Here is a 16,436-nt window from a genome sequence, read left to right as displayed (position 1 = left end):
CCATTACTAACTTAAAAAATATTGATTATGAATAACACTATTGAATTTTTACATGAAAAAACTTACCGGACCAGTTTCTCCATTGTGTAAGAGCAAGACTGATAAAGCACCTGTATGCTAAAGTCATAGGTAGGTATAATTTGCAAGCTTCTTATAAATAGTAAGATTGAAAAAAGACAAAATGAGGCATCTGGGTGGCTCAGCTGGTTAAGCATTTGCCTCCAGCTCAGGTCATGATCCCAGGGTCCTAGGATTGAGCCTTACATCAGGGCTCTTTGCTCTGTGGGGAGCCTGCTTCTCCCTCTCCCTGACAGTCTTCCTGCTTGTGTATGCACAAGACGAATAGACAAAGGATTATATTATGTAATTAAAAAACAAGGACACAATCATGAATAATTTTCTAAGGTCTTTTGCACAGATAGTACTATCAGAACATTAAAGAAAAATATTTAACTAAGCAAGGGTAGAGTATGAGATAAAGTATATTTTATATTTAATAACACTTTCATAGTCCCAAATATTGAAAATTTTAGGGAAAATATTAGATTCTACTAGTTTTTCTATTTACAAGTATTTCCTTAATTTTCCATTTCCTTTATTTTTCTGAATCAGACTGTGAAAAACTTGAAATGTTTTGAAATTTATTTTATTTTAATTTTTCTTAAAGATTTTATTTATTCATGAGAGACACAGAGAGAGGCAGAGACATAGGCAGAGGGAGAAGCAGGCTCCATGCAGGGAGCCCGATGTGGGACTCAATCCCGGGACTCCAGGATCACGCCCCAGGCCTAAGGGAGGCCCTCACTGCTGAGCCACCGAGGCATCCCAAAATGTTTTTACTTTAAATAGATTAACATGCTTTTAAAAATCTCAGATTAAACTTTAATATAGCTTCGTAATACTTATAAAGGCTATAGATTGATATAAAAAAACCTCTTAGCACATAACTACAAATCTATTATCTTTATAGGGTATACCACACTTTAAGAGAATCAGATAAAATCTTTCTTTTTAAGATTTTTTTTTTTTTAATTTTTATTTATTTATGATAGTCACACAGAGAGAGAGAGACAGAGAGGCAGAGACATAGGCAGAGGGAGAAGCAGGTTCCATGCACCGGGAGCCCAATGTGGGATTCGATCCTGGGTCTCCAGGATCGCGCCCTGGGTCAAAGGCACACGCTAAACCGCTGCGCCACCCAGGGATCCCCAAAATCTTTCTTTTTAGAGGAGAAAATAACTCCTCTAGCAACTCATTCTATGAAGATACCATTAATGTTCCATTGTTATGGGATCCATAGAAATGCAATCACTTATAAATTTTAATTCTAAGATACCAATAAGTGTAAAACCACACCAAAAACTTTTGGGGAGGGCAAATGAAGTACATAGCAGTTTGTTTGTTTAAAGATGTTATTTATCTATTTGAGAGAGAAAGAGAAATCACAAGAGGGAGAAGGAGCGGCAAACTCAACACTGAGCAGACAGCCCAACATGGGGCTTGATCCTAGGACCCTGAGATCATAACCTGAACCAAAGGCAGATCCTTAATGGACTGAGCCACTCAGGCACCCCAGTTTGTTTGTAAACATTTTTAGAACAACCCAGTCTTAAAATGTTAAAATATGAGAAAAAATGAAAATCAGGGATCTTTCAGCTAAAAGTGGTAGTAAAAGCTTCCTTGTATAGTGTTTAACTGGAAAGTACTACTTTGAAAGAGTATCATTCAAAAACGCAGACTTCTTTGTAAACAATTTACTCTCTTCGGTGTCCCAGAATAATTAAAACGTGATTTAATTATTAACATACCTTTTTTTTTCTTAAGGAACATCTAATCCAGATGAAATGGGACAAGGTCTCCTAAGATTTTTTTTTTTTTTTAATTTATTCATGAGAGGGACGCCTGGTTGGCTCAGCAGTTGAGTGTCTGCCTTCGGCTCAGGATGTGATCCTGGAGTTCCAGGGTCGAATCCCGCATTGGGCTCCTGCATGGAGCCTGCTTCTCCTCCCTCTGCCTATGTCTCACGTGAATAAATAAAATCTTTTTAAAAAAAGTAATAATTTATTCGAGAGAGAGAGAGAGAGAGGCAGAGACACAGGTAGAGAGAGAAGCAGGCTCCATGCAGGGAGCCCGATGTGGGACTTGATCCTGGGACTCTAGGATCACACCCTGGGCCCAAGGCAGTCGCGGAACCGCTGAGCCACTGAGCCAGCCAAGTGTCCCATCACCATTCACTTACATATTGAATTTTCTAGGTACATGGCAAACTATCCACACACTTAAATGTTTTTTAAACACAACATTAAATGAACTTATATACACAAACCAATTAAAAACAAAGCAAGAATTATAATAACACCAGTTTTTAAAAACCTTAAAGAGTTAAAAACAAGGTAACAGGATACGTCCAAACTGTTCAACAAGTTCCGGTGGGAGAGGAACTCTTCGGATGGAACTGATCTCTGGAAGATTGGGTACTGACAGCAAACCAGGTCCCTGTAGAGGATAATCCATATCTGACATGCCAGAAACAGTGGGATTATCTGCAAGTAATAAAACAAAGCATTTATTAAAATAACAATGTTTCAGGCATCAACTGGGCATATTGAAGCACTACAAGCTACAAAAATATTGTGTATCTGGCAGTTATACAGATTTAGAGAGAATAAAATAGTTCTGACCCAATACAAAGGAGGTCTGAAAAAATACTGTGTTAAGGTAGGGGCAATAACAGGTTTTAGCACTACACAGAAGGTTATCTTTCACAAAGACTCCATAAGAAAGGAAATATTTAATTCAATAATTTAGATTTTTTTCTATTATTTTACTAATCCGAAACGGGAAAATATTTATAAAGCTATTTTGTGATTGTCAGATAAAACAATTGTGAACAAAATATTGGTTAGGGAAAAACCACTATTTCTTTCCTCATTTAAATATTAATAGATTAAAACAATCCATGCGTTTTTCTTAGACCACCCCTCCTCCAGACCAGTAAGATAAATACAAATGATACCACATAAGCAATATTTTATTGGGAGAAATCACAGACTGCTCTATAAAGTGTTATCATTGCGCAACATTTCTCTTGCTCCAAGACACAGTCAACTAAGGGCAGGAGTGGGCTGGTCTATATAACCTGTCCTTCTATGTCTTAAACAGAGAGGTGTTTTTTAGATCTGACTGATGACATATTTATCCCAGGCACCTTTCCAGGCTGCCTTTAAATACAAAGATACTGGGGAAGACTGATGTATGAAATAAATCCTAAATGTCTTATGGCAATTTAAAATATACAACTAGAGGGATCCCTGGGTGGTGCAGCGGTTTGGCGCCTGCCTTTGGCCGAGGGCGCGATCCTGGAGACCCGGGATCCAATCCCACATCGGGCTCCCAGTGCATGGAGCCTGCTTCTCCCTCTGCCTGTGTCTCTGCCTCTCTCTCTCTCTGTGACTATCATAAATAAATAAATTAAAAAAAAATAAAATATACAACTAGAGAGAAAAATACAATTAATTCCTGTTTACTAATTATCCAGTTTCAATAATTACCAATAACATGCTCCATCAGGTTTCATTTATATCCCTAGCTACTCCTTCCCTAATGGATTTTTTTAAAAGATTTTATTTATTTATTTGACAGAGAAAGTGCACAAGTAGGGAGAGCAGCAGAGGTCGAGGGAGAAGCAGGCTCTCTGCTGAGCAGGAAGCCTGAAGAAGAGCTCAACCCAGGACTCTGGGATCATGACCTGAGCCAAAGGAAGATGCTTCGCTGACTGGCCACCCAGGAGTCCCCCTAATGGATTTTTTGAAGCAAATCCCATACATCCCATTTAATCTAAAAACATAATTTTAAGAGCATATTACACATGTTAAATGGCAGTGGGAATACAAAGGATGGAATTAATAACTCAGGGAATTATGTGAATGGCTAAGAAAGCCCTCACAAAGGAAGTGATATTTAATGGCGTCTAGAAGAATATCAGGTAAAGAAAGAACATTCCAGAAGTGATGAAGTAAGTGATGATATAAAATAGAATCCTGAAGAGAGCTTCTTATGGAAAACATATTAAATTCAGTGTAACTGTAATAAAGAATTTGAGAATAGGATAGAAGCAGGGGAGGAGATTAGGTTGAAGAGGTAAGTGTAAAGGTGGATAGGATAGATTTGGGTCAGATAAGAGAGGACAAGAATATATGGACCTTCTTTTTTTTTTTTTTTTTTTTTTTTTTTTTTACATCTTGCTTTTCAAACCTAAGGAGGTCAAAGGGAGTCATGCTGTTTAAGATAAGAGTTGCTAACAGGCCACTCAGTTCTTATAAGACAAGCCCACTGGTAAGTGTAGCTGTCAGGAACAAATACTACATTTGTTTTGTTTCTATCTTTTCTCTGACTGCAAGTCTACCCAACGATTTTTATGAATTTCCAGAAGTGTCATCCAGGTTTACACTGCCAAGTTTATCCTTGTTATTTTAACTGGGTTACTGTTTACCAAAAGTCTTGTCTCTATCTTATGGCTTCTCTGCTTTTCTCCAATATACATCTCACAAAGGGGTCCACTCTTTTTAAAGCAACTCATGTGGGACACCTGGGTGGCTCAGCGGTTGAGCGTCTGCCTTCAGCCCAGGTCATGATCCCGGGGTCCTGGGATCCAGTCTCCCGCATTGGGCTCCCTGCATGGAGCCTGCTTTTCCCTCTGCCTGTATCCCTGCCTCTCTCTTGTGTGTCTCTCAAAAATAAATAAATAAAATCTTGAATGAATGAATGAATGAAGCAACTCATGTAATTCCATACGCTTCGAGGAACCTGGCTATAATTTAAAACCGTCAAAAGTATTTTACCGTCACCTCTCTTTTGTTGGCACATGCACTGCTTACCCTCCCCGCCCATCATCACAGCTAATGTTCCCCTCTTTCTTTATTCCCCTGGTGGTTCTTTTTAACTACCTTTATATTTCAGGGACTTCGTATTATACTGACTCCAAACGGAATAAAGAATATCTTTGAGACAGGATGGTAAATTTCCAAATTAATTTCGTTCGCTCGTCTGTTTTAGTCTAATGTTGATATGCAGAATTAACAAGGAGGGGACTTGGATCAGGTGATCCTACTCAACTGGCCTTAGCGATAAACGCTTGGAGGCAGTGAGCAACTCATTAAGGTTGGGTGTCTTTGGGGCAGCCCGGGTGGCTCAGCGGTTTGGCGCCGCCTTTCAGCCCGGGGCGTGATCCTGGAGACCCGGGAACGAGTCCCACGTCGGGCTCCCTGCATGGAGCCTGCTTCTCCCTCTCTGCCTGTCTCTCCGGCCCCTTCCTTTCTCTCTCTTGAGTAAATAAATAAAAATCTTAAAAAAAAAAAAAAAAAGGTTGGGATCTTTGCCGTTTCTGCTCCAAACGGGGATTGCTCGCCACTCCCACCCTCTCAAATATCGGCAGTGGAGCGAGAACATGAAAAAATATTGAAAATAGGCTCTTTTCCGCTCTTCAAAGTGTAGCAAACGGCTAAATCTCAAAATGTCTTCGTCGGCCCCACCCTGGGGATAAGGACCTAGTTAGGGAGTCAGACGAGAGTCCCCTCGGCTGAGAAGGTAGTTACCGAATGGGCACTGATCACTCACTTGGGGCAGACACCAGGAGAAGCTCGGAAAGGTCCGGGTACATGCGGTCTTCTTGCAACTGACGGTCGATGAGCCGCCCTGCATTTTCCAGCGCTTCCTGCAGGCCTGAGGCCGACGTGGACGCCGGCATCGCCGAGCCCAGTAAAGAAGACGGCATGTCGGGACTCGGAGACAAGAACGTCCGGAAAAAGCCAAAAACCAAGGAGAAAAGAGAGAAAACCCGAGACCTTAGCTCAGACCCGCAGCTCACGGCGCGCGCGCCAAACGAGCGCCTCGGCGCCTGTGCATGACGCACTTCCGGTTCGCCGGGAGCGGAGGGTGCAGGCTGCGTTTCGGGGCTGGAGGGCGGAAGCCGTGGAGCACGCTGGGAGTTGGGGGCGGGGCGACGGAGCGGACGCGCTCTCCCGGGCGGAGGCTGGCCGGCCGTTGGCGAGAGGCGGAGCGGGAAGTCGTGGAGGTCGCCTAGGGAAGGCGGGAAAGAAGGGGAAAGGGAATGGGCCGCGGCCGGGGCCGGGGCCGGGGAGGGTCGGGAAGGGTGGGGGGAGGGAAGGAGAGGGGGCAGGAGCTGGGTAGGTGGGAGCTGGGCTGTGTCCGGCCGCGCCCGCCGCTCCGCTTCTGCTGGGTTTCGCGAGCGCTGGAATTCGGCGCCTCGAGCTTTGCAGGTTTGGAATCCCTCAGCTGCGACTCCGTAAAAGTCGCGCGTCAGCGTCTTTGGCGCTCCAAATAACTTCTCTTGCGAGAGCGGATAGGAGTTGGTAGCTTGGTCCGAAAGACTTTGCCTACGCGCCAGATTTCACTACATTTCTCGCGGGCCTCAGTGTCCATTAAAATTCATCAGACGTTCCCGGCTGGCTCAGTCAGTAGTAGTAGAGCGTGTGACTCTCGATGTCTGCGTAGGGACTTCACGCTCCACCTTGGGGTGCAACCTACTTAAAAAATTTTTTTGATCAGGCTTTTCTATTTGTGTGTGACTACTCTTTAGAGAATTGTGTGTTTATTGAGTCATTCGTGGCATGCAGGGAGTTTCTTTCTTATTACAGAGAGGAAGAAGAGTGTTCTTTGTAATTCATCGGTTGGTCCCCAGCACAAAGAAGAGGGACTGGTAAAAAGGAGGCCACCCGACAGATCACCAAGTCCTGCAGAAATCTCATTTATAGTTTGTGCCAGGCACTGTGCCTGGGGCTGGGAATATCAAAACTGACACCTTCCTGTCCTCAAGGTGCTTCCGGCAGGGACGCACAAGAAAGTAAAGCAGTTAAGCGCATCACCCTGATTTTTTATGGGGTATATGTATTAACTCCAGGAGGAGGGTAGGATGAGCAAGGAGAGGTAAGATAGGCTTCATTTTACATGGAAGGTAACTTGAATGGTCAAATCAAAGCACTCAAAGAGCATCCTTATTTAGAAATATTAGAATTTGTCCTTAGGGGCAGCCCAGGTGTCTCAGCGGTTTAGCACTGCCTTTGGCCCAGGGCATGATCCTGGAGACTCGGGTTCGAGTCCCAGGTTGGGCTCCCTGGCATGGAGCCTGCTTCTCCCTCTGCCTGTGTCTCTGCCTCTCTCTTTCTCTCTGTCTCTCATGAATAAATAAAATAAATAAAATCTTTGGAAAAAAAAAATTTGTCCTTAGTCCTCATTTAGAACCACAGTTAAGTAAGGTTCATCCAATTATATTCTTCATAGTTTAGCTAGTCAATAACTGAAGTACTCTTTATTGACTAGCTAAACTGAAAGAGGACTTCAGCTATCTCCATTTTAATCTCAAACTTTTTAATTGAGTCCTTCTTTCTAGCTTATGTGAAAGATCTTAACTTAGGTGAAAGATCCTGCTGGCAAAACATCCTGTGATGGGAACTGAAAGTACCCCTTCAAGCAAAAAGGACTGCCCTGAGCCAACAAGCCCTTGCCTGTGGTTGACCCCAAGATAATGATGGACCTGATCTTTACTGCCCATTTGGGAGTATCTACTGACCACTGTCCTACATTTTCCGAATATAAACCCAGAGGTATCTTGAGTACTTTGGAGACAGTCTGGCTGTCTTCCAGGTGTTGGTCTCTGAATATTAAAATTTCTGTGATCTTGCAGGTATATAGGTATAATTTAAGACTTCATAGTAAATATATCAGGAAAAATTAGATTTGTATTTTTGGTGGATAAACAGGCAGATGGGTCTCCAGCTGTCAATTTTCTGTAGTAAACTGCAGATTGAAAACTGACGGTCTAGTATAGCATTTGTTTTTAATTTGAGATGAAACATATGATTGAGAGTTTTCAATTCTACAAATTGGATGATCTGGCAATACTGGTCTAATATTCCTGCACTGCAACAATATTCTAAGAGGGCTAAGTCCAAGGACTTTATTCATTTGCATATTGCCTATGGTTGCTTTCCAGCTAACAGTGTTAAGTTGAGTAGTTGTTACACAGACTGCAGGGCCTCAAATCCTAAAATATTTACCATCTAGCCCTTTACAGGGAAAGAGTGCTGAAGTCTTCCCTAAACAGTGATTCTAAAGCTTTTGACCTCAAAACCTCTGGAGACTCCTAACAATTATTAAGGATTACAAAGAATTTTTGTTTTGTATGGGTTGTATTTGTTAATCCCTAAAATCTTCTAAAAATGAGAAATTTAAAATGTCATTTGAAAGAATAAGCCTAATTCATTTTAATATAAATGACACATATTTTGTGAAAAAAATCACAGTATCTAAAATTAAATATTAGAAGAATGGTATTTTATATTTTTGCAAATCTCTTAAATGTTTAGCTTAATAAGATAGCTAGATTTTCATATCTGCATTTGCTGTCAGTATGCTGTGATCTGTCGTTTACTTGAAGTATATAAAGAAAAGGTGTAAGAAAAGCTGGCTTCACAGTTATGTAGTGGGAAAGGGAGAGGCATTTTTATTTATTTTTTAATTTTTTAATTTTTATTTATTTATGATAGTCACAGAGAGAGAGAGAGAGAGAGGCAGAGACACAGGCAGAGGTAGAAGCAGGCTCCATGCACCGGGAGCCCGACATGGGATTCGATCCCGGGTCTCCAGGATCGCACCCTGGGCCAAAGGCAGGCGCCAAACCGCTGCGCCACCCAGGGATCCCGGGAGAGGCATTTTAATAACCTTTTTAGATAGTTCTGAAGGTTATTCTCTGATAGTGTACCAAAATTTCACAAGTGATATAATATTTTGTTTTTTTTTGTATGTAAGTAGGCTCTACACCCAACACAGGGCTTAAACTCATGCCCCTGAGATCAAGATTTGAGCTATACCACTTATGGTGCCTGGGTAGTTCTGGGTGGTTCAGTTGTTCAGTTGGTTGAACTAACTCTTAGTTTCAGCTCAGGGTTTTGTTGTTGTTGTTGTTGTTGTTTTTTCTCTTTTTTTGAGATTTATTTATTCATGAGAGAGACAGGGAGAGAGAGAGGCAGAGGGTTCCTTGAGAGCAGGAAGCCCCAATGTGGGGCAGGATCCCAGGAACTTGGAATCATAACCTGAACCAAAGACAGATGCTTACCTGACGGAGCCACCAGGTGCCCCACCCCAAGTGTTACAGTTTCTTAAAGGTTAGTTATGATGTGGATATTTGAAACCATCAGTGAATTTTTTTGAACTTTGTTAAATTAAAAACCACTCGTTTATCTTATATTTTGGACCTTTTATCCACGTATGATTCTGTAACATAGTTGGTCATTTGGGAAATATTCTCTTAAGTTACACAGAACTTCCGAATGTTGATGTATCTTATTGACAGAAAAAAAGATCATGTTAATATTACTACTTATCTTAACAGAAAAGTTGAGTATTGGGAAGCTGTAAAGCTATGATAGTTGATACAACCATGATACAATCTTGATAAGTTTTTCTTTTTTTTTTTTTTTTTTTTTTAAGATTTTATTTATTTCTGAGAGACACAGAGAGAGAGAGGCAGAGACACAGGCAGAGGGAGAAGCAGGCTCCCTACCGGGAGCCCTACACGGCAGATCCCTGGTCTCCAGGATCACACCCTGGGCTAAAGGGGGCGCTAAACCGCTGAGCCACTGGGGCTGCCCTTGATAAGTTTTTCAAAATTCTAATTTTATCTTGAAAGCTCAAATTTTCATTAGTAACAAGTACAGTAAGTTTTTTTCCTTGAAGTGACTAACTCATTTCATTCATTTTTGTTTAAAGTGGGTATGTAACACTGAGGAATACGAGGACTACAGCAATTTGCTTGTCACTGCCTTGATTTATGCTGAAGTACCAGGATTTTACCCACTTTTGCTATTATATCATCAGTGCAAATGTCAATAGAGTGAAAAAGGCAAATGTCTTAGTATTATTATGAGAATAATTTTGATCTCATGAATACCTTTATAGGAATCTGCAGACTACACTTTGAGAAATACTGCTCAAGTAGCTCCCTATTTAAGTAGACTATCTTAAAATATGCTCATTAGAAGGGAAATTCCATGAGACCAGAGACTATGTCTTCACTATCACTAGCATCCAGTACTTAATAATGGCCAATATTTATTGGGCAGGTAATACATGCCAGGCATTATTCTAATTGTTTTATGAGAATTAAGTCATTCAATCACCAGAAAAATCGATGAGGTGATAGGTGCTACTGTTATATTATCCACTTAACAGATGAAGAATTTGAAACATTTTTTGAGACTAGTTCATTTTTTTTTTTTGAGACTAGTTCATTTTTAAAAAAGATTTTATTTATTCATGACAGACACACAGAGAGAGGCAGAGACACAGGCAGAGGGAGAAGCAGGCTCCATGCAGGGAGCCCAACGTGGGACTTGATCCCGAAACTCCAGGAGCAAGCTGAGTCAAAGGCAGACTCTCAACAACTAAGCCACCCAGGCATCCCTAAACAATTCATTAAAATTACATTATCAGAATCATGATTTGAACCCAGACATTCTAGTTCTGGAACTCATTTGCTTAATGCTATGCTATTCTGCCTCTCAAGTATTTAATTCACAAATAATTTTACTTTGCTCCAAGAAAATCAAAGTTCCTCTGGAATACTTTACATTTTATTATGAAGTTGTTTCAAACAGGGCGCCTGTCTAGCTTAGTTGGTAGAACATGCACCTCTTTATATCATGGTCATGAGTTCAAGTCCCACATTGAATGAAGAGCCTCTATTTGAAAAAGAAATATAGGAAAGCCTGGGTGGCTCAGCGGTTTGGCGCCTGCCTTTTGCTCAGGAGGTGATCCCGCATTGGGAATCCCTGCGTGGAGGCTGCTTCTCCCTTTACCTGTGTCTCCGCCTCTCTCTCTGTCTCTCATGAATAAATAAATAGAATCTTAAAAATAATAATAAACATGTCTCATAAAGACAAAACCAGAGAAAAATAGTTTAATGTACAAGTCTCCACTAGTGCAATTACATTGTCTCTATTTTTTTTAAATCAAAAGCAGATACATCTTGTGATTTTTCTATAACCATAATTATCTACTACTGGCTGATGATATATATCTTCCACTTTATATTTTTCTACAGTATTTTGTAGCTTAAAATTTTATATATCTATAATGAAATCTTCTCAACAAATGGTGCTGGAACTATTAGACATCCATGTGCAAAAAAAAAAAAAAAAAAAAGAATCTAGACCTAGGCCTGTCATAAAAATTAACTCAACATGGATCACTGGCCTAAATATAAAACACAAAGCTGTAAAACTCCTTGAAGATAACGTAGGAGAAAATTTAGATTTTCTTAGGTAGAGCAATGACTTTTTAGATACAACACCAGAGGCATGATCCATGACACAAATAATATAAACTGCCTTTCATTACAATTGAGCCAAAGGCAGACGCCCAACCGCCGAGCCACCCAGGATCCCCACCTTTCATTACAGTTGAAAACTTTTGCTTTGCAAAAGACAATGTCAAGAGAATGAGATGACAAGCCATAGACTAGGAGAAGATATCTGCAAAATACATCTGATAAAGGACTGTAAACCAAAATATACAAAGAACTCTTAAAAAATCCAACAATAAGAAAACAATCTGACTAAAAAATGAGACCTTAACAGATACCTCGCCAAAGAGGATATACAGATAGCAGTTAAGCATGTAAAAAGACACTCCACATCATATGTCCTCAGGGAAAATGCAAATTAAAACAATAAGGTACCACTACATACCTATTAGAAGGGCAAGCATCTGGAACACTAACAGTACCAAACTCTCATTCATTGCCAGTGAAAATGTAAAATGGCACAGTCACTTTAAAAGAATGGGTGACGGGCACTGGGGGTTATTCTGTATGTTAGTAAATTGAACACCAATAAAAAATAAATTAAAAAAAATAAATAAAAGACAGTTTGGCAGTTTCTTATGAAAATAAACATACTCTTACTACATTATCCAGAAACCATGCTCCTTAATAATTATCTACAGGGGTTGAAAGTTATGTCCACATAAAAGTTGCATAGGATGTTCATAGCAGCTTTGTTCATAATTGCTAAAATTTAGAGGCAACCAAGACATCCTTCAGTAGGTGAAGTGGGGTAAGTAAACTGTAGTGCATCCAGACAATGGATATTAAATGATGCTAAAAAGAAATAAGCTATTAAGTCATGAAAAGACACAGAGGAAACATATATTACTAAGTGAAAGAAGGTGATCTGAAAAAGGCTACATTCTGTACAATTCCAGCTGTATGTCATTCCAGAAAAGGCAAAATTAGGTAGATAGAAAAAATACCAGTAACTGGTAGGAGTTGAGAGGAAAAGATACGCATAGCATAATGATGATACCATAATGAATTCATGTCATTATACACTTGTCACAAACCATACAATGTACAATACCATGAGTGAACCCTAAACTATGGACTTTGAGTCATCATGATGTATTAATGTAGGTTCATCAATGGTAAAAAAAAAAAAAAAGTATCACTATGGTGTGGGATATTGATAATGGGGAAAGCTATGCTTGTGTAAGAGCAACATGATATGTGGGAAATTTCTGCACCTTCCTTTTGATCTTTTGTGACTATTAAACTGCTCTAAAAAAGTCTTAATGAAAAGAAAAATTATATTATCTCAAGTTCTCCCCTATAAATCCTTGACTAATGAGAAGCTGAAATAGCTAGGTGTAAGCTTGGGTAATGGTTTTCCTAATGATCTATACTCATAAAGTTCTACTTTACTACCAGAGGCCTGTTTATTTCTACTCAGAAAAGAGTGGCATTAATAACAACTTGGTTTTTTATTTTACGACTATTTATTTATTCATGAGAGACACAGAGAGAGAGAGAGGCAGAGACACAGGCAAAGGGAGAAGCAGGCTGCATGCAGGGAGACCAATGTGGGACTTGATCCTGGGATTCCAGGGTCAGGCCCTGGGCCCAAGGCAGGCGTTAAACTGCTGAGGCACGCAGGGATCCCCACAACTTTTTTTTCCTGAAGGCACAATGAATTGGCCTTATTTTTGGAGTTCACATTGGCTTTTGATTTTGAAGTTGGGTAATCTCTTAGGATGGAATCAAACTCTGTGTGGTCCCAAACTATAAAACATTCTGCATATAAGAAGAGTAGCTTTTATTTTCACAACTACTTTCTCTTATTCATTCATTTTCCCCCCATTCATTTAATAAATACTGAGTGGCCATCTAGCCATTGTGCTATGAAGGAAGAGTATACTAGATTACATGACTGGCCTAATTTAGTTGGAGGTCTATAAAGGCCTGTAAATGCTTGGAAGAGCACTAAAGTTTAATTTGAGTTCTGAAGGATGAGTAGGATTCAATGAAAGGCATGAGGATTGGTGAAGAGTCAGAGTTTTCAGGACATGGTGTTCTGAAGCTGCTCATAAAAAAAAATGAAGCTGCTCATAGAGCTGAAAGAAGACTGGTGTAGTGGAAAATTGAAAGCGATTATGTTTGAAAGGCTTTGGGGGCCATGTTAACAGTTTTGCATTTTATTTTATTTAATTATTTATTTTTAAATTTTTATTTATTTATGATAGTCACACACAGACACACAGAGAGAGAGGCAGAGACACAGGCAGAGGGAGAAGCAGGCTTCATGCACCTGGAGCCCGACGTGGGACTCAATCCCGGGTCTCCAGGATCGCGCCCTGGGCCAAAGGCAGGCGCTAAACTGCTGTGCCACCCAGGGATCCCGCATTTTATTTTAAATACAATGGAAAAAGTATTAGACTTGATAATTACTTAGGGTGTATAGCTAAAGCATGATTTGAGATCGGAGACTAAGGTAGTAGTCAGGCTAGTGAAAAACTATGAACATATTTTTATTCAGCAACATTTATTTGCGCTACCTATGGTTTTGCTAGAATTCACAAATATAAAGATAAATATTACCCCATTAGTTTGTAGCACAGGTGAGAAGTGTTGTAATGAAATTAGTACAAGCATGAAGTAAAAATATACTAAATATGTTTATAAGTTGCTTTGGGAACTCTTGCTGTGGGCTAGGAATCTTTATAAGATCATGACTGACAGCCAGAGGGAGGCTTAGGCTAAGAATACGAGCTTTAGAGCACTTTTTTATAGTAGTCTCCACCAGCATGGAGCCCTAATACAGGGCTTGAACTCATGACCCTGAGATCTAGAGCTGAGGTGAGATCAAGGGTCAGATACTTTAATCAACAGCCCAGTTACCCTTAGAGCATTTTTTTTGACAACCCTTTTAGTTACTCAGGTCTTTTTGGCTTCTGTGTGCTCTTCAGTCATGTAGTAAATACTATTTTTTTTATCCTTAAAATATACTCAAAAGTTGAAGAACTCTGAGGGTTTCTTCATAGACAAGGACAAACCACAAAGAAAGGGGGTTTGTTGGGTTTTCTTTAGAATTCTGTGGGGATTGTGTCACTTTGGCAGTAAATGCACCTAAAAAATAAAGGATGTTCACAAAAAAAGTATGAGATTTTGCCATTTACAACAACATGAATGGACCTAGGGAGCGTTATGCTAAGTGAAATAAGTCAAAGAAAAACGCTGTATGATTTTACTAATACGTAGAATCTAAGAGACACACACACACACACACCCCCAAGCAAAAGGCAGAAAAAGCTCATAAATACAGAGAACAAACTGACCGTCACCAGAGGGAGAAGGATGGGCAAAATGTGGGAAAGGGAGAGACGCAGGTTTCCAGTTACAGAATGAATAGGTCGTGGAACAAAAGGTATAGCGTAGGGAAGGAATCCAGTCAATAGTGCTGTAATAGTGTTGTATGGTGATAGATGGTAACTACACCTGTAGGCATAATAGATAGACTTGTTGAATCACTGCGTTGAATGTCTGAAACTAATGTAGTAGCACTGTGTCAACTGTACCTCAATACCAAACCCAACCCAACCCCTCTCTAGGTAGTACTAATACGCAGCCTAGATTGAGAAATATTGCCTGAGTGTTTCCAGAGGTTTACTTGTCCCTTGTAGGACCTGTGGGCTCATCCTCTCTTTCTCTTTTCTAAATGCTTATTATACCAATCATATATACTCATTGACTAAAATCTGGAGAAAGAAAGGGAAAGAGGGAGAAACATAAAAGAAAGAAAGCGCGAGAGAAAGAACAAGAAAGAAAGAAGGAAGAGAGAAAGGCGGTCGACACAAACTACAGGTTTCCAGCCGGGGGTGGGGGGGGGTGGAGTGGGGGGGGTGGGGGGGTGGGGGGAGGGGGGGTGGAGTTAGGTGATCTCCGTCGCGCTTATGCCCCGCCCGTCCGCTAGGGCGGCGCAGCTCCGGAGTTCCCCATCGCTCCGCGGAAGGCGACGCTCTTGGGCTCGGAGGCGGCGCAGGCTCCGCAAGGCGGTACTTCCGGCCGGTGTCGCCGCGGCTCTTCCGGGTCTGTCTGTGCTGCGGCTGCGGGCAGTCGCCCGGCGGGCGGGCGGCCGGCCATGGAGCGCCCGGGGCCCAGTGAAGGTGGGTTTCGTGGGGGCGATGCCAGGGAGGGAGAGAGGGTAGGGTCGGGGCCGCCATACTAACGAGGTCTCCTCCTCTTGCCGCAGTGACAGGTTCGGACGCGTCGGGGCCGGATCCGCAGCTGGCGGTCACCATGGGCTTCACCGGGTTCGGTGAGTGCCTGCCTTACGCTTAGCCTCGCCTGCTTTTGCAGAGGTTTTAAGAGCCCCGGGTGGAGAGAGGAGGCCCAGCTGTGTCACCTTGCGTCACCCCTCTAACGCACCTCCCGCTGTGCGAGTCCTGCTAGCGGAGCGCTGGCGTGCGCCTGGCGGTTGCCCGGTACTCTCTTCCCCAGCCTTTGGCTAATTCTTGCCGGTCGGTTGGGACCAGCCTTGTGGGAAAGATGGCTTTGTGGGCCAGGCGGTGGGCGGCGTCGGCTAGTGGAGGGAGATTTTGTGTCCTGAGACTGAGAGCGAGCCGTTGCCTGTGGTCTATAAGGAGATGGCCTTTCTGGCAACCAGTGGGCCGTCAAGTGATACATATTTTTTGAAGATTTTATTTGTTTACTCATGAGAGAGAGAGAGAGGGGCAGAGACACAGGCAGAAGGAGAAGCAGGCTCCCTGCAGGGAGCCCGACGCGGGACTCGATCCGGGGTCCCCTGGATCACACCCTGAGCTGAAGGCGGCGCTAAAGCGCTGAGCCTCCCAGGCTGCCCGGTTAAGTGATATATAACGGTTATTAAATCCTTTTTGATTCAAGTGCTTTTTTCCCCCGGAATTGTCTCTGGAGTCTCTGGAGAGTCTTGTTAAATGAGAGACAGTCCTCTTTCAGAGTAGTCCTCTTAAAACCTTATTCCCTGTAAGAAAGAAGGTAAATTGTCTTCCCGTTTCTCTTGGGTGTTGGATAGAACAAATAGCAGACTCCTGTGTCCAGGTCCCTCGTT

The 16,436-nt window shown here is 41.7% G+C and overlaps 2 protein-coding genes across 4 annotated transcripts in view; one reads left to right on the top strand and one right to left on the bottom strand.

Moving 5' to 3' along the window:
- Positions 1-5,956, bottom strand: part of NUP155 (nucleoporin 155) — a 68,453-nt gene extending 62,497 nt beyond the window's left edge. Inside the window, exons 1-2 of the mRNA XM_072824834.1 lie at positions 5,617-5,956; positions 2,406-2,543 (exon numbers count right to left, since the gene is read on the bottom strand). Coding sequence (XP_072680935.1) covers positions 2,406-2,543; positions 5,617-5,773 — 295 coding nt within the window. The 5' untranslated portion in view covers positions 5,774-5,956. The remainder of the gene's footprint in view (positions 1-2,405; positions 2,544-5,616) is intronic.
- A 39-nt stretch (positions 5,957-5,995) lies between these two features.
- WDR70 (WD repeat domain 70) overlaps positions 5,996-16,436 on the top strand; it is a 310,665-nt gene continuing 300,224 nt past the window's right edge. For 2 of the 3 annotated variants that reach the window (XM_072824837.1, XM_072824836.1), the window contains exons 1-2: positions 15,326-15,513; positions 15,600-15,665. In XM_072824837.1, coding sequence (XP_072680938.1) covers positions 15,489-15,513; positions 15,600-15,665 — 91 coding nt within the window. In that variant the 5' untranslated portion in view covers positions 15,326-15,488. Of the gene's footprint in view, positions 6,074-15,325; positions 15,514-15,599; positions 15,666-16,436 lie in introns of those variants that run through there. The other variant, XM_072824838.1, reaches the window with a different exon arrangement.

This window comes from Canis lupus, chromosome 4, assembly GCF_048164855.1.
Source record: "Canis lupus baileyi chromosome 4, mCanLup2.hap1, whole genome shotgun sequence".
Taxonomy (NCBI): Eukaryota; Metazoa; Chordata; class Mammalia; order Carnivora; family Canidae; genus Canis; species Canis lupus.
The sequence above is the reverse complement of the archived record's forward strand: the minus strand, read 5'-3'. Positions and strand labels throughout refer to the sequence as shown.